The sequence below is a fragment of the Urocitellus parryii genome, chromosome X (assembly GCF_045843805.1).
Source record: "Urocitellus parryii isolate mUroPar1 chromosome X, mUroPar1.hap1, whole genome shotgun sequence".
NCBI lineage: Eukaryota > Metazoa > Chordata > Mammalia > Rodentia > Sciuridae > Urocitellus > Urocitellus parryii.
This window is the reverse complement of record NC_135547.1, coordinates 22,137,798-22,159,758: the sequence shown is the minus strand read 5'-3', so window position 1 is coordinate 22,159,758 and position 21,961 is coordinate 22,137,798. Positions and strand designations below refer to the sequence as shown.

The 21,961-nt window shown below is 46.4% G+C and overlaps 1 protein-coding gene across 1 annotated transcript; it reads right to left on the bottom strand.

Moving 5' to 3' along the window:
• Positions 1-284: 284 nt before the first annotated feature.
• Positions 285-10,063, bottom strand: Apln (apelin). Its single transcript, XM_026413813.2, has 3 exons — positions 9,726-10,063; positions 3,477-3,642; positions 285-2,871 (listed from the first exon to the last, which is right to left on the bottom strand). Exons 1-2 carry the CDS (start codon positions 9,790-9,792, stop codon positions 3,482-3,484), a joined length of 228 nt encoding a protein of 75 aa, XP_026269598.1. The 5' UTR covers positions 9,793-10,063; the 3' UTR covers positions 285-2,871; positions 3,477-3,481.
• Between the last annotated feature and the right edge of the window lie 11,898 nt (positions 10,064-21,961).

Sequence of the window (21,961 nt, the reverse complement as noted above, 5' to 3'; positions counted from 1 at the left end):
CCAGAAGATTTATCAAATGCATGCATTTTGATCACTCCCATCTTCATCTCATTGGGATTTACTCTGCATAGTGTACATCTGTGTGCACCTAATGCGTTTATTAACAAAATTAACATGTACCCAATGTTCCTTTCTGTTCTGGAAGATATTGACATTTTGACAACAAGCATGAAGAAGTGAGACAGATGGGGTGGAATTGTATTGAACTCCTTGCATTTTATTTTTCAGTCTATCTCATTCATCTTACAACTCCACTTTGTGAAACATAAAATGATACATGCAAAGTCATTACCAATTGTATTTATTGCTGAAAACATAACATTTTTTAAAGAAAGGCAAACTGGCTAAAAAGTCCCGAAAGTGTTCAAAAGTAGATAAAATAGAAGACACCCACCAATACAAAACTTTTAATAGAAATCCCACTTGTAATCAGCATGTTAAGTAAATTGCTTTTATTAAAAATCCTTTAAATGACACTGCTGCCAGACAAAAATTAGGACATCCAAACAGATGCCAAAGACTAAAAAGCAGGCTGAATTTCGTGTGAGCTGGCCATTATGCTTGGATTGCTTTTGTGAGCCTGTGGCAAGTCGGTTTCAGGACACTTGACCTAGAACTGATTTGGGATGCAAGCACTTACCTCCCTGAATGTGCAATCTGTGGGCACAGGGACAACCATGGCCCTGTGTGGGGGAAATGCCCCTTCTGAACATGACCTCCAAGACTAAGGGCAAACTTTCAGCTTTTAACTCTTTATTATAAAGACATATTTACACAGAACAATCTTTACAAACACAGCAAACACAATTACAGGAAGAGGACAATTTCTTAATGGAAAGGGTTTTAATATCTTTGTATAAATTAGTATAAGAATCATACACAACCACTTTAAATAAGAGAGCCCCCTTAGCCCACCCACTATCCTCCTCTGCCCTCTGTCTCCTATCTCTCTCAGCCATCCTCCCTCTCTTCTTCCCTTCCCCATGGGGCTGGGTTGGCTGTAGGTCATGGCAGGCTGATGAGGCAGGAGATGCAGGAAGGAAGAATAAGGCAAGGTCTCTACTGGGGAGACCAGTAGCAGAAGAGACTTTGTGGACACTGGCCAGACCCCACTCCATGTCTGGTGGGGTGGGGAGGCTGTGCCCAGCTTGGCTCCCCAGGGTGGGCCTTGAGGCAATGGCGGCAGCAGCAGTACAGCAGCAGCATTAGCAGCAGCAGAGGGGAAAGGACTTGAGGGGAGGTGGACAGGTGAACATTGGGGTTATTGTGGGACTTGGGGGGCCCTGACTCCCCCTGCCCCAGATATATGTAAGTGGGCATCAAGCTTCTGTCTTCCCTTTTCTCCCTCTTGGAAAGCATTTGGGAAGGAAATCTGCACAGGCAAACGCAAGAGGGCCCCAAGAGGGAAGGGCTGAGAGGCCCCTCAGGGAAGATAAGCCCTGGTGAATGGAGTGCAACCCTACCTGTACATCCTCCCATCTCTCCTTCTTTTCCTTCCCTTTCTTTGTCATTCTCTGCCCTCTGCTCCCCAAGGAAGTCCACTAGGAAAGAGGGTCCAATCAACACGAAGGGGAGGCCATTGGATTCAATGATTTAAGGCTACTTCCGGCATTTGACAACCAATGTTGGGTCTGAACAGTAATCCCAGTGCCTGAGCTCCCCTGTTAAAGGTCACCAGGCATGGGAGTGCTGTCAGAAGAGGGGCAACTGGCCAGTTATGGAACCATATGGCCCAGGTTGGGAATGGAGCAGCAGGGGAAGGCAAGAGAGGTGGGAGCAGCTCCATCCCCACAACGGGGCAGCTCACAGCCAGCTTGCCTCTCCCTTCCCTTCCCAGACACTCCCAGCCCTAACCCCAGCAAAAGGCACTACATTTGTTTTGAAGACATCATCAAGAGGGAAGAGGACATCATCAAGTGGGAATCTGGAGACCTGGTCCCCATTCTGACTCAGCAGTAACCCTGAGCAGGTCGCTCCTCACTCCAGGACTCTGTTTTCACAGGCTTTGGCATAAAGAAGTTGAGCTAAGTGATCTCCAAGGGTCCTTTCAGCTCTGATATTCTGGGATTCTTGGCAAAAACAACCTTCCTATTTGGCATTCACTCCTGGGAGGGTACAGAGCCACATTAGGCCCAGCACCCTCCCCATGTGACCTGGAGCTTGAACTAGTTGTAGGGGATAGAGAGAAAGAATGTGTTAGGAGACAGAGTAAGGTGACAGAAGTAACAAAGTACTTCAAAGAGCCTCTCCTTCTTTTCTTCCTTAATGAAGCCAAACACAGGGATGAGGAAGAGGCTATTCCTGTTTTGCAGTGCCTCGCCCCACTTCACCAGAAGACCATTCCTCCCCATTTCAGTTCCCCCAATGTACCCTCTCTGGATCCCAACACCCAGCCCCTCTAACTAGAATCTCTCATTGCACATCTTTGTATTCCTCTCTGGTGGCTGAGTGAGGGTCCGACTGACAAGAAAATACAGATCTGCAGGAGTCCACTGAAGAAGAGAGTGTTTCCATCCAGATTCCAGGGCAGACTTGAGGAGGGAAGAGCTAGCTGAAGGGTGGGGGCATTAAATAGGTAAAGTAGGGATGAGGGTGTACAGCAGGCCAGGGAGAAGCTGGGTCTCCAAAATCAGTCCAGGGAAGGGCCGGAAAGGTGGACTACATGGATCCTTATGAGAGAAATGGAATCATCTGAATGAGGAGCAGGACCACACCATTAGGGGAAGCTGGTGGGCTAGAAGAGCTGGAACTATCAGCAGCTAGAACAGGTGCAAGACGACAGCTGAATGGATGTGAGGGCTCCAGAGAAGCTGATCAAACTGTGGAGTAGAGAGAACTGCAGGGGGTGGGCACCTGGGGGCCCCTTCAGTCCTAAAGAAACAAAAAGTAACAAGAGAAATCATGGACATGTTCCAGGTCAAAGGACTCCCCCACCTCAGGAAAGGAAAGGACAGCCTTCAACCCCTTCAACCCCTGAACCTAAAGTCCAAGGCTCTGAGTTGATGTCCCTCTGTCCCAGCTACAGAGGGATGGTAACAGCCCAGGCCTCAGGGGTAGCCTTAGGCCCTGCTTTCTCTGCAGCTACCTTTGATACCTGAAGCTCTGGAACAGCACATCCACAGCTCTCTTCCTGCTCTCTGCCTCCTTCGTTCTCACTCCTAGACCTGGACACCTATAGGCACAATCTGTGCACCTCTTCCCAGTTAAGGGCTGCTGGGACTTCCAGTATTCTCCAGCTGTCAGCCTGCCCAACCCCAGGCAACAGGGTAGAGGGGATGTAACACTCAGCTGTTGGGAAGTCCAAACATCAGTCCCAAGTGTCAAGCCCTTCTCTGGGACTCAGTCTTCCCCTCTGTAAAATGGAAGGGCTAGATGATGTGTTTGGCCAGTGGTAAGAAGCAGGCTTATTAATTTCTAGGGCTGTCCCTCCCCTTCCCATTGAGCAATGCCCACTGAGCAGGGGATCCAGTAAATACCTGCTTCAGAAAGGCATGGGGCCCTTGTGGGAGAGGCGGGGCCGCTGGCGGCGAAATTTCCTCCGTCCTCCCTGCCAGGGTCCATTTCTCGAAGCCCTGGGCTGCACCAGGTAGCGAACATTGCCTTCCTCCAGCTCCTTCCCATCAGGAGGCTGCATCAGGGGCACTGCAGAAAGGAAAAGGGCTGTTAACTAGGAAGGCTGATGAAAACGGCAGACGGCCAAGAAAGGGTCCCACAGACCATAGGCCCACAGGAGAGGACAATTTCTCCATGAGGTGGCTGGCACTCCTCATAGCTTTTTGTTGTTGTTGTTGTTTTCTATCTCAATGAAAAATCTGCCATTTACATACTGTCCTGGGACAAACAGAATGCACTACTCACATCTTGCCATAGAAATAGCTGATTCTATATATTTTTGATGATTGTATCATGTTTTTGACAGGCACAAACAAGTTCTTTTCTTTGGAAAGTCATTGGGGGGTGCATTCTGGGGCATCAGGCCTGTACTTGGCTGGGGTACAGGAGGCAGTAACCATGGTGCCCCAGTAACTGGTGTACTTTAGACATTTCAGACAGACACCATTACTATGACTCCCCCTCCATGGATCCATCACCCAGATTCAATAGCTATCCAGATGGAGTCACATATGCTCCAGTTGTCCCTTTTCTTTTTTCTTGGCTATGGTATTTTAAAGCAAATCCTGAACATCACGTCATTGTACTCCTACATCCTTTGATGGGCAAGGTGACCCACTTATGAATACTAGAGCTCCATGCCTCACCCATAGGCATCTCATCAGTGGTTAGGCATTTCAGACTCATATTTGCTCCTGAGACTGCCCCATGGGTGTGGCTGGGCCATCTGTGACTCAGCCTAGTGAGCAGATTTAGAGGCTAATAAATATTGCATGCATGGTACATGGGTGGATGCATGGATGGATGGATGGATGAGTGAATGTCTATGCACCAACAGCATGTGTATGCACCAGGAGAGTAGGCTGTGGTAGATGGCACCTCCCTGCCAATATCCTATCTCTTGTCATTCCCAGCTCACATCTCCCATGAATTCCTTCCATTCTGACCCTAACTGGTTTCTGTTCTGCTCTCCCAGGCTCCATTTGACATCTGCCCACATGGGGCTCAGCATCACTTCCCTGATGCCAATCTGAGTCCCAACGATGGAATCCAAGTGGTGCTGGGTGTACTTGGGCACAATGAGGGAGAAGGCACTCTTGCCAGTTCTCTCGGAGCCTAAAGTCCAGCCAGGGAAGCCTAGCTGGCACCCAGAGACAAGCGTGGCCACCAGAGTCAGGCTGTGGGATGAAATAAGATGGTGCTGGGAAGAGGCAGATGGGCAGGGTGCTTGTGCAATGCCCAGTATGGGGCCAGTCTGCAGGCCACTGATGATAATGAATACCAGTCTTTCTCCCCATCACACCATCAGATTTGCCTTCAGCTATATCCTGTCTCTTGAGCCTCATTGCCATTCATTCAGGAATCCCCAATAGCTCACGGTTTCCATATAGCCTCCCATTGGCTGCTCCTCATCCCCCAACCCCACCTACAACACCCCCATGCTCTGGTTCCTTCCTTGGCTCCTGTGTCCTCCTCTGCTTGCACACAGTTTCCAGGCATTTAGTTTCCTCTTAGGCCAAAAGCAGGTGAGGTTTGTCCTTTGGGCCTTCTTTGCCCAGCCTATGGGGCCTGTTGTTCTTTCTTCCTGCTCACATCCAGACACATATGCCTACCCCACATATGCTCATCTCTAACCCTGCACCTTCCTTATCTCCAAGAAAAATCACCAGGCCCACTGTTAACTAGGGTCACTTGGTTAATGAGCCACACTTCCCTGCTAATGATCAAGGTGGGTTAATGTGTCAACTCAGCCCCTAAACTCATAACCTATGAGAATTAAAACAAAAATTAGCTGGGCACAGTGGCATATGCCTGTATTCCCAGTAGCTGGGGAGGCTGAGGCAGGAGGATCACAAGTACAAAGCCAGCCTCAACAACTTATGGAGGCTTTGAGCAATTTAGCAAGACCCCGTCTCAAAATAAAAACAAACAGAAAAGTCTGGAGATGTGGCTCAGTGTTAAAATGACCCTGGGTTCAATGTTCAGTACCAAAAAGAAAATTATATTTGCATTTTGGAATAGGAGATATAGCTGGAGTGGGGGTGCTGCTTCTACGCTACCTGATCTAGAGGTCTCCTCTTGCCATTTCCTAAGAGGCTGGCACTGGGGGTAGAGGGAGAAGAGGGAAGGACTTTCATTAAGTTCCCATCCCAGCAGTTCCAGCTTATGACCTGAGTTTTGGGGTTCCCGCAAGGCTCACTCTGCACACTGAGAATGGATCTGAATGATGCTGATGAGTAGTTATTATCAGAGACACACTCAGGGTTCAGGGCAGTGATAACTGTGCTAAGCACGTGTCCAGGCATAAAGGAAGGACCCTAAGGGCCTTAAAATGTAAGTGAAACCTTGGTTCTAAAATCCATGCCTTCAACTACTTGGGGGCAGGGGCAATAACACAGGTCACCGAACCCTAAGGGTGATCAGGCATGGGAAGAGAGGCACAGAGCCAGAAGGGGAAGAATATCATCCTCACATGTTCAGCATCCTAGACTGTGCCTGTGACATTCAGGAAGGGAGGGCTGGGAAGGGTCCCATGGGAAGAGAGGTCACAAGCCAGGATGGGAAGCAGAGATGGTGGCTCAGACGGTGGTCAGGAAGATGTCTAGACTCTAGGCATACAGAGAAGAGTTACCCTGAATTCACTGAGTATCAACCAGGCCCTGGAGAATAGCCATCTTGAAACCCCTGGCCTCTTGCATCCCATTGGATGGAGGCTTATTGTCCTCTGCATCGCTGGAAGTCTATAGGCTCCTCCTGCACCCTAAACCCATTCACCCACCTTTTTCCTACTTTTGATGCTGAGTCTGGCTCACCGTCAGATAAGCTGACACCTGAAACTCTACCTTTGTCCTGTCCAAAGGGACAAATTAGAGACTATTATTTCTCAACACTGCAGAGATCCTGTCTGTACAAAAGAACTCCCCTTTAGAAATAGGGGCCTCCCAAGTTCACCTCAATATTTTCTTCCAACTCATGTGCTACTTACAGGGAGATGGGCAATCCTTCAAAGAATCTCAAACCTAGAGGGATTAGAGCCATTGCTCTCTGAAGTGCCCTGAGTCATGAATCTGTAGCATCTCCACACTGAGAACCACAGTCAGGGGAGAATGGGATTTGATTTTCATGTGATCTGAACTCCAACCCTGCCAATGTACAAAGGGGTAAATGCAACTTTTCAAGAACTTGCCAGCCTCACCAAGAATGATGCACCTGTTTTCCCTCTTGTGGTTTGGCCTGTCTTGTGATTGCTTTAAAGCTTACACTCATGCTCTGGTAGGGACCCTGCTGGCAATGTACCCCCTGCCTCTGCCGTTCTGTAGCACTGTGTCTGTCTCTGAGATGAGGCAACTTTCCTTTGTCTGCCCACCCTCTCACCCCAGTCGTTTTCTCCAGGACCCTGTGCTATCTCCTTGTGCCAGCTCTGCAGTCCTGGACACACCAGGCTCTGGCAGCCTGGCCCTCCACTTGACCTGTATTAGTCCTCTGCTTCTGAGAGGCCTGGCTCAGGTTCCATGGGCACTTAGTGCTTAGGATTGGGAATGGAGTGGAGATGTTCCCCCACTGGGGGGAATTCAGTAGGCTGTCCTCACACTGCATATTTTGAGCAGGAGTTGGAAAGGGGAAGCCAGAGGGGAGAAAGGGAGGTACTCAAAGACCAAGGGACACTTGGCCTGGGCCCAGCAGCTCTCAGACTCAGAAGAGCAGTCGTATCCCAGGTCAGAAGGCAGTGGTGGAGTGTTGTTGAGGGGAAGAAGGGATTTAGGGGTGGGGGTGAACATCCCATGTCAGGAGAGAATCTGGAGTAAGAGGAGAAAGCATAGTTTTCAGGCCTGGAAGTTTTACTAGGGACTCTAGCTGAAGAGAGTGCATGTAAATCTGGGCCAAGGACAAGATAGTTCTGGGGTCCCTGTTTCTACGGCAGGACAGAAAGCAGGAGGAATGGGGCATGCATACTTAGACCCTTGGCTAGTAGCCACCTACCCTCCTTGGCTCCAGGGTAAGTCGAATGGTGGAAAAGCAGCGGGAGCTTTGGAAGTTTCCAGTGCTAGGCTTAAGCAAAATATGAGGGCAACAATGTCCCCAAATCAGGGTGGGCAGATGACATATGAAAAAGGGACAAATAAAACAAGAAGTGGCAGGGTCTGGGCCAGAAGCACACAGTGTTCTGGCAGCATGACCAACTTCTCTTCCTTTGAAACCAGCTCTTCCCATCACCAGTACTGCCACAATAGCCAGACTCCTCATAGGCTCAGTGGTTTCTGTTGGCCAAGGGTCTCCCTGTTGCTTCACAGGGAGCATTGAGTGTGCTGATCCCAAAACCTCAGCTTCCTCTAGGATACCCTTTCTGCACCTATTCTTTTTCTCCTCTGAAGGCAATACCATGGACCATTTGCCTGTGGTTTCTTGTCTTGCCAACTCTACTGGATGATAGCTCCTGGGAGGTGGGCCCCTGTGATGTGTCTTTATTTGTTCCCTTCCAACCATTGCCTGCCTGACAGGAGTTTCTGAGAAGAAAGATTACTCTCTTCTTCCCAAGGAGGTGGCTGACTCAGTGCTGCAGTCTTTTTAAAATATTTTTTATTAGTTATTGATGGACCTTTATTTATTTAATTGCTTATATGTGGTGCTGAGAATAGAACCCAGTGCCTCAAACATGCTAGGCAAGCATTCTACCACTGAGCCACAACCCCAGTCCAAGTGCTGGAGTCTTAAAGAGGGAGATCACTGGACATCCAGCTGGAGTCAGGAGGTGCCAGACCCGACCAATGCATCCTCCTAAGAAGCTCAGCAGTGCTCCTGGGACCAGGGCAGTGCCAAAGAACAAGAGCAGAGAAAGGAGGTTGCCTATATAAAGAGGTAGGCAGAGTTGGCTGGACCCCCAGAGGCTCCTGGGCTGTAAGCCATCCTTCTTGTTCTGGAGGGTTTGGAATTAAGTCCAGCCCTATGTTCTTCCTCTAGGAAACTTGCCGCCTTTGCCCTCTCCTTCCCTCCAACCTCACTTTCTTGTGACTCCAGCCCTGGCACTGGCATTAATCCACCTAGTCTTGGCCTTCTCCTTCTGGTGCCAGGCAGGCAGCAGTGACAGCCAGATCACAGGACTGTGGCAGTTGGAGGTGAGAGCTGGCAGCCCAGGGAGACACTGACGCACAAAGGACAGGCAACCTGGGCAGGAGCTGCAGAGGCATGGATGGGGACCAGGTCTGGGGCAGGCAAGGGAAGCTAGTGCCAAGTATTACCAAGTAGGGGTGTGATACAGGTAAGGGCAAAAGAACGCCCGCCCCCAGACCTGCATGGAGATGCCAAGTCAGTGCCTGTTTCCTGGTTTGGTGCTTGTAGACACAGGGGTGAAGGAGAAGCATGCACATGCCTGGGAAAAAGTGGAGGCTGGAAGCCAGGATATGGAAGTAGCATGGAGGCTGTGGGGAAGGCGTCCTGTGTAGGAGCTGGGGAGCCCGGAGGAGACCAGAGAGGACCTTGGAGTAATGGAGAAGACCGGTGGGGGCAGTCTGGGGGAGGCCGCCTCTGCTCACTTGTAGGCTGAAAGTAGCAATAGCTGGGATCCACGCCGCCGCCGCCCCCGCCCCCGCCCCAAGCTCTTGCCTATGCAACAAGTGTCACGTCGGCATGTTGGCACATCATCCCCAGTGGCCTGCGGCCCCTAACCTCCAGGAACCAGAAGACCTTCAACGCGGGAGACCAGCCCACCTACCTCAGGTCAGTTCCCTCCTCTGACCCACGCGGTGAGCTGGGCAGGCCCTCATGTCCCCACCACGTGGGGTGCAGGGTACGGGACACGAGGCGCACGCCTGGGGCCCTTAGCTTCTCGGGACTGAGAGGGGCAGTCAGAAGGGACAAGGCTATAGATTGGTGATGCTCGAGACCATTCGGAACCCTCATACCCCAGGAACCGGTCCCCGCGGCCGGCTGCCCCTGGCTCTAGACGCCCTGTCAATCTGCCGCTCGGCGCAGCCAGCGTGTGGCTGCTCCTGCACGGCTCGCGCCGGGCTCCCTGGGAGGCCGAGAGCGCGAGTGGGGCGGAGGGAGGGGAGCGCGCTGGCTGCAGCGGGGTAAAGCAAAAGGAAGAGCGGGTGAGCGGGAGGGCGCGCACTCACCTCCACACGCCGCAGTCAAGGAGAGCCAGAGCAGCAGCAGCGCCTGCACGCAGAGCCGCAGATTCATGCTGCTCCTCGAGTCGCCGCTGCCCTGACGAGCCCGCGGGAAGGGGGAGAAGCTGGGAGCCCTGAGGCACGGGAAGGCGCAAGCCGCGGCGCGTGCAGGAGCGGGGCTCGCGGGGCTCCTGGGCCACGTGAGTGAGTGCGCCGCAGTCTGCAGCCGCCGCGCCGGCTCTCCTGCAGCCTCTCTCTGCCGCCGCGGGGCAGCACCGTGAAGCCAGGCTCTGCAGCGATCTCTTTCCAAGTGGCTGGCTTTGCTCGGCCGCGGCTGTACTGCTCTTGGCCCAGGCTGCCAGCGAGAATGCTCCCCGCTCACTCCAGGGGCTGCATTTTGTAGCTTGTGGCTTGGCCGCGAGCCCACTTGGTCATGTGGTCATCGGGAGGACTGGAGGGGGGGCCAGGAAGAGGGAGAGAAGCGAGCCTCCCGCACCGCCCCCCTCCAGGCACGCACTCTGCAGCCTCAGGCCGGGTGCAAGAGGGAACCCCGAGGTGGCCCCATAACAAAGACTGAGCGACTGACTGCTCGGACAACCCACAACCGCTCCCCGGACAATGCCAGCCTGGCCAGGGGCCAGAGAGTTTGCAAAGACCTAAAGGATTTCAAATACAGGAAGCATTTAGGGCGGTGGAGGGGCACACTTAACCCTTTCTCACCTCACTTCCTTAACAGCTGTCAGGAAACTTGGGCATTCAGGGTAGGACCCCTATCCGGACTGCCCCCACTCAGACCCTACACCTCAGATCCTGACCATGGTCATTTCTCTTGCCACTATGCATCTCCAGGGGTTTGGTCAAAAACCGACACCACCCCCCAGAATTTTGGTCCTCTCTCTTCTTCATCTTCAATTGAATTTGAATTGGGGTGATTGCCAAGGGTTGCACCCAGCACCCTCATTCCTCCTACCATCACCCAGGAGGTACCCTCTACCTGGGATACCTGCACCTCACTCTGCCCATGAGCTCTTCATTTTTTGCCAGCAGTCCCGCAAATCCCATCTCATCCAGAGTCTTCCCGAGGTAACAATAATCCAGTAGAGGCTGTCTTTCCTTTCTTCCTCACTCTTGGGACATGGGACAGCTCCTACAGTGTCCCTTTTCTTGTTCCCTGAAGCTGTCCCCTATCTAGTTCCCCATCATCATAAGAGGGGTTAGTTTACCCAATTCCACACAGTCTAGGCTGAATTGGTTGTGCATGTACTTGGGATTCCCCTTTTGAAGTGGGTCCTGAAGTTTGCCTCTCCAGACTACACTGTTAGCTCCTTCTGCAGTCTGCGAGCTCCCAAGGAAAGGGCTGCCTCTTGCATCAGACTGGGAATTCCCTAAGATAGGACCCTGTCCTCTCAGTCAGTTGCATCTCTCCAAAGTCCCCAATATCGTACTCTGCACATAGGTGGCACTCAACACATGTTAAAAGACTAATTCAAAAGGTGTTTTCACCTTTCAGCAAGCCAGGCAGTTTGCTTGAAGTGCAAGTCCAGTTTTGCACAAAACGTACATTGGACAGTGTTTATGTGTGTCATAAAAAGACATGAGAAACCATGGTGTATTATTATAGAACATTACAAAAATCCAGTATATACATTATTTATTATTAGTCTCCCCCTACCAGAATTTCAGTGCCACAAAAGAGATCTTTATTTTGTTTATGGTTGTGTCCCAGAACAGTGCCTGGGATATGATAGGTGCTCAATGTGTAATTTTGAATATATGACTGAAGTTTTCAAATGCATCCCTGTTGCCTAAATCAAGGAAGAGGGAAGGGAATATGATACAGTTTTTGGTAATGGTTCATGATCCCATTAACCACAATCAGGTAGAAAAAGGGAATATGAAGCGAAGACTCTCTCTTATTCTGGGAGACCCAGACTGTGAGCAGTGGGCATAGGTAACATGAGATCATTCTTCCTTCACTGTTCCCTGGAAAGTGTCCAATCAGGAAGAGAAACACTTAGCCCCTAGGCTCCACCATTATCTTCTATAGGCCCTTGTTATCCCCTAGATTCATTGGGTCCTGTGGGAATGATAGTCTCTTCCCTACCCATTTCAGGGCTGTTATGGGATTGAATGAGGTACTATGCATGAAAGTACTGTGCAAGTCAGGAATAACCCCTTGCTCCTTTTGCTCTTCTGTCCCTCATTTTTAGGAAATTTGGTGCTCTGACCCTTAATTGAACAAGCACATGCATACCCAAATAAGTACTCCCCATAGCTAGATTAATAGAAGACTTCATATTTAATTGCACCACACCTTTACTTTGGGTCTCTATGGGCTACAGCTAAGTGATGACAGCAGTGCTTTCCTATACAGTAGCTACTAACCATGTTTTAAGTGAAGTTAAAATTTCAGTTCTTCGGTCACACTGGCCATACTTCTGTAGCAGAGTCACATATGGCTAGTAGCAACTGTATTGATCATCTCAGAATAGAATTTTCAATCATTGCAGAAAGTTCTATTGTGTGTCTCTGGGTTAAAGCACTGATCTATTCTACTTTTTCCTATTATCCTTTTCCCCACCTTACCTAGTTTTCAAACTGTGCATGTAAGGGGGGGAATGCCCCAAAAGTAGCCTGGGGGTGTGCCTCAGTGGTAGAGCACTTGCTTAACACACACAAGGCCCTGATTTTAATCCCCAACACTGTAAAACACACACATGTATGTGCATTTACATACAAGTAAATGATACAAATTAAAGCACAGCAGCAGTAAATTGAAGGTATTTATTTGTGGCAACATTTAAAGAGCTGAACACTTGGGAGAATCATTTTAAAACCTAAATTCTCTCCACTTAACTAAATTGTATAAATCTTCCTTGTCCCAGTCTAAGATCTCCTCTTTCCTCATAGGTACTTTTTTCCCACAGTGACCTTGCCCTCTTCGTGCCAGCTATGGGTGGTACCTTTCATGGCCTGTTACTCTTGAAAACTGTTGAGAGCACTTCTGTATTGTCATGTCATTCTCTGGACCTGCTGTGCTGAAGAGAAGGTTGAACACCACTGTATCCCTGAAATCAAGCCCCATGAGGCAAGGAGTGCAACTTTGATTTCTCACTTTGGACCCCTTGCAGACTCCTATATATCTCAATATCATGTTCAAATGACCAGCTTTCCTATTCGTCTCCATCTATCCAACTTTAAGATCACTGGAATGATAGCACCTAGCACCGTGCCTGGCACATAGGTGGCACCCTGTAACTGTTTGTCAAATAAATAAATAACTGCAACAGAACTCTGTACTGTCTCTTGTTCAGGAAAATGATACTCTGTCTCTGAAAGCCCAGGAAACTAGTCACACTCCCTGCTCTCAGGCCGCAGGCTGAGGTGCATTGTTGCCCTTGGGGCTTGGGGCTATGGTCAAGGACAGGACTTAGTCTTTCACCTTCCAGGATGGTGAGGGACGATCCTGAGAGCAGGGGTAGGATTTAGTGGTTTTTGGGGGGATGAAGATGAGATAGATGACCTACATGAAACCAATTTGTGGACTTGTCCCCCTCATCGGCACTATCACAAGCTATTCAGTTCTGCAGACTGTCCTATGTCATCGCTACCAGTTACTGCTGCTCAGTTAATTTGTGCACCTCTCTATACTGTGGGTTTATATGAACAGTGTAGTTTATTAAAAATAACTCAGATTTTTATAACTAATTTCTGCCCCTCAATCCCATTCATTAGTTGTGTGACCTTAGGCAAGTTGCTTAGCCTCTCCAAGGCTATTTCTTCATCTATAAAAATGAGCATAATAATGGTACCTACCTTATTATGTGCTATGGTTTAAATGTATATGTCTCTCCAAAATTCATATGTTGAGACCTGGGGTGTGGCTTTGTGGTAAAGCATTTGCCTAGCATGCATGAGGCACTGGGTTCAATCCCCAGCACCATGCAAAAAAACTAAACAAACAGAATTCATATGTTGAAACTAAACCCAAAGATAATGGTATTAAGGGAATAGGCCTTTTGGATGGTGATTAAGTCTTGAGAGCTCACAAATAGATTAGTGCTCTTATAAGGGAGGTTTAAGGGAGCAGCTGTTTCCTTGTTTGCCCTTCTGATCCTCCTGACATGTGAGGACACAGCATTCATGACCTCCAGAAGAAGCAACATCCAAGATGCCATCTTGGAGGCAGAAAAGAAGGCTTGAAAGCTCTCACCAGACACCAACATGGCAGTGCCTTGATCTTGGATTTCCCAGCCTTCAAAACTGCAAGCAATAAATTGCTGATATTTATGAATTACCCATCCTTGAATATTTTGTTATAGCACCAGGAATAGACTAGGGCATTATGGTTGGGTGATTAAATGAGATAATGCATGTCAAAATACTTACTATAGTCTGCATCCAAGGTAGTTGCTTATTCAATGCTTTCTCCTTTGCTTGACCTGCCCTTCCCCCTACCTTTGAGTCTGTCCTCTGGCCTCCTGGAACTGACTGCTCATGAAGGAAGGACTCTGTATTTGTCCTCCTCAATTCACATCTGTGTTCTTTGTAGTCATCAAAACTGCTTACTATCTTATTCCCATAAAACACCAATATTTGTTGGACTCATCTGATGAATGTGCTTGATTACGGAGTTCATACATGATAATTTCTGGGAGTACTGAGGGTTTAACCCAGGAGCTGTTTACCTCTGATCTCCATTCCCAGTCCTATTTATTTGTTTTATTGTGAGACAGAATTTCACTAGCTGAATGTCTGGCTAAATTGCTGAGGCTAGTCTCAAACTTAAAATTCTCCTGCCTCAGCCTCTCAAGTTGCTGGGATTATAGGTGTGCACCACCATGCCTGGCTATGGTAATGGTTTGAGGTCATGCCTCTTAGCTATGATATTCGTTCTAATAGGGCTTTTGGGAGACAATGTCCTACCCCAAGGTAATATCAAACTCTGCCTTTTCAAGCAAGGAGACACTTCAATGAATTTCATTGTCTTCTTTACACATAGCTCGCCTATTTCATAATCAACTAAAGAAGACTATATAAAGCACTCAAAAACTACACCAAAAAAGTAAATAACCCACTAAATAAATGAGCAAACACACTGAACAGAGACTTCTGAAAAGAAGCACAAATGGCCAACATGTCTTTAAAAATGTTCATCATTTTTAACCATCAGGGAAATACAAATCAAAACTACATTGAGTATAACTTATAACCACAAGAGTGGGATCCTAAGTAGAATAAGTTATACACTATGTATGTATAATTTGCCAAAATGCATTCTACTGTCATGTATAACTAAAAAGAACAAATTTTCAAAGTTAAAAACCACAGAAATGTCATTAGAAATAAGGCATTCAAAATGTAACCGCTTTCCATTAATGAAGAACATTTTAAAATAATTTAATTAAAAAGTACTGAATTTCCCAGCAATTTCAGCTGCAACCATATTCTTCCTGAATGTTATCTATTATTTGTTGGGGCGGGGAGCAACTGAGTAATGCTTGATTGCAAAGAACTAAAAAAAAAAAATAACCAAAACTACATTGAGATGAGATTCCACCTCACCCCATCAAGAGAAGACATCATGGCAATCATCAAGGATACACATCATGTTCAACCACAAGAATGGGAGCAAAATTATAATGGGTTGCACCCTATGTATGTATGTCAAAATATACCCTAATGTCATGTATATCTAAAAACAACTAATAAAAATAAATAAATAAAGTACAAATAACAAGCCAGGTTCAGTGGTATGTGCCTGTAATTCCAGCTACTCTAGAGGCTAAGGCAGGAGGATCATAAATTTGAGGCCAACCTGAGTAATTTAGCAATCCCTGTCTCAAAATAAAAAAATTAAAAGGACTGGGTATATAGCTCAGTAGTATTGTACCCCTTGGTTCAAGGTTCAATCCCCAGTACTGAAAAAATACACACACACACACACACACACACACACACAACAAGGCTGCAGGGGAAAGGAAATCATCCACGATGTTGGTTGGAATGTAAATTAGTACAACCACTATGGAAATCAGTATGGAGTTTCTGCAATAAATGAAAAATAGAACTACCATATCATCTAGCTATACCACTCCTCAGTATTGATCCAAAAGAATTAAAGCCACTATACCTATATTTATCACAGTGCAATTCACAATAGCCAAATTACAGAATCAACCTAGGTGTCCATCAACAAAGGAATGGATAAAGAAAATGTGATATATATACACACAACACACACACAATAGAGTATTATTTAGCCATAAATAATAATGAAATTATGTCATTTTCAGGAAAATGGATGATACTGGAGGTCATTATGTCAACTAAAATAAGCCAAACTCAGAAAGTCAATGTTTTCTCTCATTTGTGGAAGCTAAAGGGGAAAAAGTCATCATCATGAATGTGGAAGGAAGACCATTAATGTAAAAGCAAGGGATTAGGGGACACAGAGGGGAAAGGAGGGGAAGGGGAGGTATTGAGGAGTTAAATTGATCAAATTGTTATATGAATGTATGAATATGCCACAAAGAAACCTACTGCTTTGTGTAATTAATATGCACCTAAAAATAAAAAAAATAAACCCAAGGAAATGAATCTCTCTGACAATTTACAGCCCAACTTACAACCTGCAGGTCCAGCCACTGAAGCCTCAGGCTGCAATCTCATTGCAACACACTCCTTTCTGCCTTTCCCCACAAATAGCGATGATGATGATGATGATGATGACGACGACAACGACGGGGCGACAACAGTGTTAGTGTTGGTGATAGCTAAAATCTATTGTACATGTGCTATGTAATAAATGCTTCTTATGTATTAACTCATTTAATCCTCACACCTATGAAGTAGGGCCCATTCTTTATGACCTCTGTTTTACAGGTGGGTCAATTGGGGCTAACAGAGGTTAAGTAATTCTCCTAGTTCTGCTTAACCTGAAAGCCCTCATTGTCCCTTCATGAAGCATCGAGAAGCTATTTCTCACTTCTTGGGTGCACATATCCTTTTATTTGTACCTCTAACATCTAACACACTCTTGAATTAGAATGTAGTAAAGCAAAGATGGCCGCGAATAGAGTGCATCACACCCCGTGTACCGCGCCACTGCACGGGTGAATAATGAGTTAGAACGACAAAAAACTATCTTGTTAGGAACTTACAGCAAAATGGGGGTGCACCGAAACCTAGGGGAAGGATTTCCAGCACCGAGGTCTGGTAATTGAGTCTCAAACATGAGCCAACTGTGCTACCGGAGATCCAGGCTGACTGATCCTTGCGGCCCGCCCCGTGGCTACAGATGTCGGGGAGCCGCCGAGAAGCAGCCAGCAAGCAGAGAGAAACTGTTGCTGCAGATTCTGTGGAATCCTGCCGACTGAGCACTCAGGGAGCCCTGGGCTGAGTTTGGGATTTCAGACGGGGAAGGAAGCGGTACAGTTCTATCGCCCACAACGGAAACTCCACCAAGGAAACCAGCGGCCACCATCTTGGAGGGCTGAAGTAACCACCGCCACTCTCCGACAGATTGCAACAATAAAACAGGTGCGTGTTACTCAGCTCATCTCCCATACAGCGGGGAATTCGCATAAAATCTCTCCTAGGCTCTCGGGGGAGGGATTATCAGAGCGAGCCTGCATAAAGACACGGGGAAAACTAGAGACACCCGACCTTCAACTCCCCCTCCCATCAGCGGGGAAAACGAAACCTGTACTGCCAGCGCTGGGGGAGGGGCAAGTGGAAAAAATCAAAACAATAGAGTGCCGGGGTTCTCAATAGCCACCCTCCACGCCCAACAAACAGCAGGCCCAGAGTACAGTTTGAACTGCCGAGAGACATCACTCAGGGGAAACCTGGTCTAGCAGGAGAAACCAGGACTAGCAGGAGAAACCAGGGGAATAGAGGCCAGGCCCTCGCAACTGGGCGGCTGGATACCACACGCCCGCCAGCGACAGCCCACCCGCTGCCCGCGCGACTGGGCGGCTGCAGTCCGCCCCTGCTGGCGACCTACCGCGTGACTGGGCGGCTAGAGATTGCCCACCCACCAGCGACAGCCGGCCCATTGCCCCTGCGACTGAGCGGCGGGAGACCGCACGCCTGCCCGTGACTGATCGCCCACCGGGGACTGGGCAGCTGGAGACCGCCTGCCCGACAGCACGAATGGGCGGCTAGAGATCGCCCACCCACCAGCGACAGCTGGCCCGTTGCCGCTGCGACTGGACGGCTGGAGACCGCCCACCTGCCGGCGCCCAACCACGAGACTGGGCGGCTAGAGATAGCCCACCCGCTGGCGCTGCCCGTGCGACTAGGCAGCTGAAGACCGCACGCCCACCGGCGACCAATCATCCGCAGGCTGCCTGCGTGACTGGGCGGCTGGAGACTGCCCGCCCGCTGGCGACTGACCCCGCGACTGGGTGGCTAGAGATCACCCACCCGCCAGCAACAGCCCACCCGCTGTCCACGCGACTGGGCAGCTGGAGACTGCCCGACCGCCGGCATCCAGGAGCTGAAACCAACCAGAGACAGTCCAGTCCCACCCCCCCATTCGGACACCCCGGCAAGGAGCCTGGGGCCCGCCATAGCAGAGAGGTGACGTCACTGGAGCTTGGCCGTCGGAATTCCTTCCCAGCGGAATCCACTTTAGCAAGCATAGTCTACCAACACAAAGGAGAGACAACAGAGATATACAAAACCAAAACAAATCTATAGAAGAGAGCAGAAACACAGCAATCAAATAGAGCTGGAAAGTAGCGTGAACATCGTGAAAAAACAAGGGAAAAAAGGAGTACAAACAATGCAGGACAACTTAAATCTACAGGAGGACCTAGAAGCATCAGAAACAGGGATAGGGAAAGAACTCAAGGCATACCTAACTCAGATGGAACGGAATATTAGAGAAGACATGAGACAGCAAGTCCAAGCAATAAAAGTATATTTTGAAAATGAATCAAACAAACAAATTCAAATGGCAAAGAACGAGCTTTACCAGGAGATAGAGATCTTAAAAAAAATCAAACAGTAATCCTAGAAATGCAGGAAACTATAAACCAAATTAAAAACTCAAACAAGAATATTACAAATAGACTAGATCAAGTAGAAGTCAGAACATCAGATAATGAAGACAAAGTTTATCAACTTGAAAAGAATATAGTCAACACAGAAAAGATGTTTAAATCCCACGAGCAATCTATTCAAGAGATAAGGGATGTCATAAAAAAAAACAAATTTGAGAGTCATCGGGATAGAAGAAGGCATAGAGAGTTAAACCAAAGGAATGGAAAACCTATTAAATGAAGTAATTCTAGAAAACTTCCCAGAGATGAAAAATGGAATGGATTGCCAAATCCTGGAAGCCTACAGGACCCCAAACATTCAAAACCATAATAGACCAACTCCAAGACACATAATTATGAAGATAGCAAACATACAGAACAAGGAGAGAATATTAAAAGCTACGAGAGAAAGGAGGCAGATCACATTCAGGGGTAAACCAATTAGGTTAACGACTGATTTCTCATCACAGACTTTGAAAACGAGAAGATCCTGGAACAATGTATTTCAAATGCTGAAGAATAATGGATTCCCACCAGGAATACTGTATCCAGCAAAATTAAGCTTCAGATTTGACAATGAAATTAAAATCTTTCATGATAAACAAAAGCTAAAAGAATTCGCAGCCAGAAAACCAGCACTGCAAGGCATTTTGAGCAAAATACTACAAGAAGAGGAATTGAAAAATAGTGCCCAAAACTAACAGCAGGAGGTATCTCAGTAAAGGGGGAGGAAAATAACCAAAAAGTAAAAACTAGCCAAACTAAAATAAATAAATAAATAAATATGACTGGAAGTACAAATAATATTTCAATTGTAACCTTAAATGTTAATGGCATAAATTCACCAATCAAGAGACATAGGCTAGTAACCTGGATTAAAAAAAAATAGATCCAACAATATGCTGCCTTCAGGAGACTCATATGATAGGAAAAGACATACACAGGCTGAAGGTGAAAGGGTGGCAAAAATCATACCACTCACATGGCCCTCGGAAGCAAGCAGGAGTGGCCATACTCATATTGAATAAAATCAACTTCAAACCTAAGTTAATCAAAAGGGATAAAGAAGGACACTATATACTGTTAAAAGGAACCATCCACCAACAAGACATAACAATTATCAATATGTATGCACCAAACAATGGTGCTGCAATGTTCATAAAACAAACTCTCCTCAAGTTCAAGAGTCAAATAGACCACAACACAATAACTATGGGGGACTTCAACACACCGCTCTCACCATTAGACAGATCCTCTAGACAAAAGCTGAATAAAGAAACTATAGAACTCAGTAACACAATCAATAACCTAGACTTAACCGACATACATAGAATATATCAACCATCATCAAGTGGATACACGTTCTTCTCAGCAGCACATGGATCCTACTCAAAGATACACCATATATTATGCCATAGGGAAACTCTTAGTAAATATAAAGGCATGGAGATAATACCATGCACCATATCTGATCATAATGGAATGAAACTGGAAATCAATGATAAAAGAAGGAAGGAAAAAATCCTACATCACATGGAAAATGAACAATATGTTACTGAATGATCAATGGGTTACAGAAGACATAAAGGAGGAGATAAAAATAATTCTTAGAGACAAATGACAATACAGACACAACATACCGGAATCTATGGGACACAATGAAAGCAGTTTTAAGAGGGAAATTAATTTCTTGGAGTTCTTTCCTCAAAAAAAAAGAAAAAAACAAAAAATAAATGAACTCACACTACACCTCAAAACCCTAGAAAAGGAAGAGCAAAACAACAGCAAATGTAGTAGAACACAAGAAATAATTAAAATTAGAGCAGAAATCAATGAAATTGAAACAAAAAAAAACATTGAAAAAATTGAAAAAACTAAAAGTTGGTTCTTTGAAAAAATAAATAAGATCGACAGGCCCTTAGCCATGCTAACGAAGAGAAGAAGAGAGAGAACTCAAATTACTAACATACGGGATGAAAAAGGCAATATCACAACAGACACTACAGAAATACAGAAGATAATTAGAAAGTATTTTGAAACCCTATATTCCAATAAAATAGAAGATAGTGAAGATATCAACAAATTTCTTAAGTCATATGATCTGCCCAGATTGAGTCAGGAAGACACACACAATTTAAACAGACCAATAACAAAGGAAGAAATTGAAGAAGCCATCAAAAGACTACCAACCAAAAAAAGCCCTGGACCGGATGGGTATACAGCGGAGTTCTACAAAACCTTCAAAGAAGAATTAATACCAATACTTTTCAAGCTATTTCAGGAAATAGAAAAAGAAGGAGCTCTTCCTAATTCATTCTATGAGGCCAACATCACCCTGATTCCAAAACCAGACAAAGACACTTCAAAGAAAGAAAACTACAGACCAATATCTCTAATGAACTTGGATGCAAAAATTCTCAATAAAATCCTGGCGAATTGAATACAAAAGCATATCAAAAAAATTGTACACCATGATCAAGTAGGATTCATCCCTGGGATGCAAGGCTGGTTGAATATACGGAAATCAATGAATGTTATTCACCACATCAATAGACTTAAAGACAAGAACCATATGATCATCTCGATAGATGCAGAAAAAGCATTCGACAAAGTACAGCATCCCTTTATGTTCAAAACATTAGAAAAACTAGGGATAACAGGAACTTACCTCAACATTGTAAAAACTATATATGCTAAACCTCAGGCTAGCATCATCCTAAATGGAGAAAAACTGAAGGCATTCCCTCTAAAATCTGGAACAAGACAGGGATGCCCTCTCTCACCACTTCTATTCAATTTAGTTCTTGAAATACTAGCCAGAGCAATTAGACAGACAAAAGAATTTAAAGGCATAAAAATAGGAAAAGAAGAACTTAAATTATTGCTATTTGCGGATGACATGATAATATATTTAACAGACCCAAAAGGGTCTACAAAGAAACTGCTAGAGTTAATAAATGAATTCAGCAAAGTGGCAGGATATAAAATCAACATGCATAAATCAAAGGTATTCCTGTATATCACCAACAAAACTTCTGAAATGGAAATGAGGAAAACCACGCCATTCACAATATCCTCAAAGAAAATAAAATACTTGGGAATCAACCTAACAAAACAGATGAAAGATTTATACAATGAAGACTACAGAACCCTAAAGAGAGAGATAGAAGAAGATCTTAGAAGATGGAAAAA

What these genes read in the sequence shown, in the direction of transcription:
- Apln (XM_026413813.2), bottom strand. Translation starts at nt 9,792, where the DNA reads ATGAATCTGCGGCTCTGCGTGCAGGCGCTGCTGCTGCTCTGGCTCTCC. An exon ending in CTTGACTGCGGCGTGTGGAG is followed by an intron (nt 3,643 to 9,725) that starts GTGAGTGCGCGC and finishes TCCTTTCTGCAG; the next exon opens with TGCCCCTGATGCAGCCTCCT.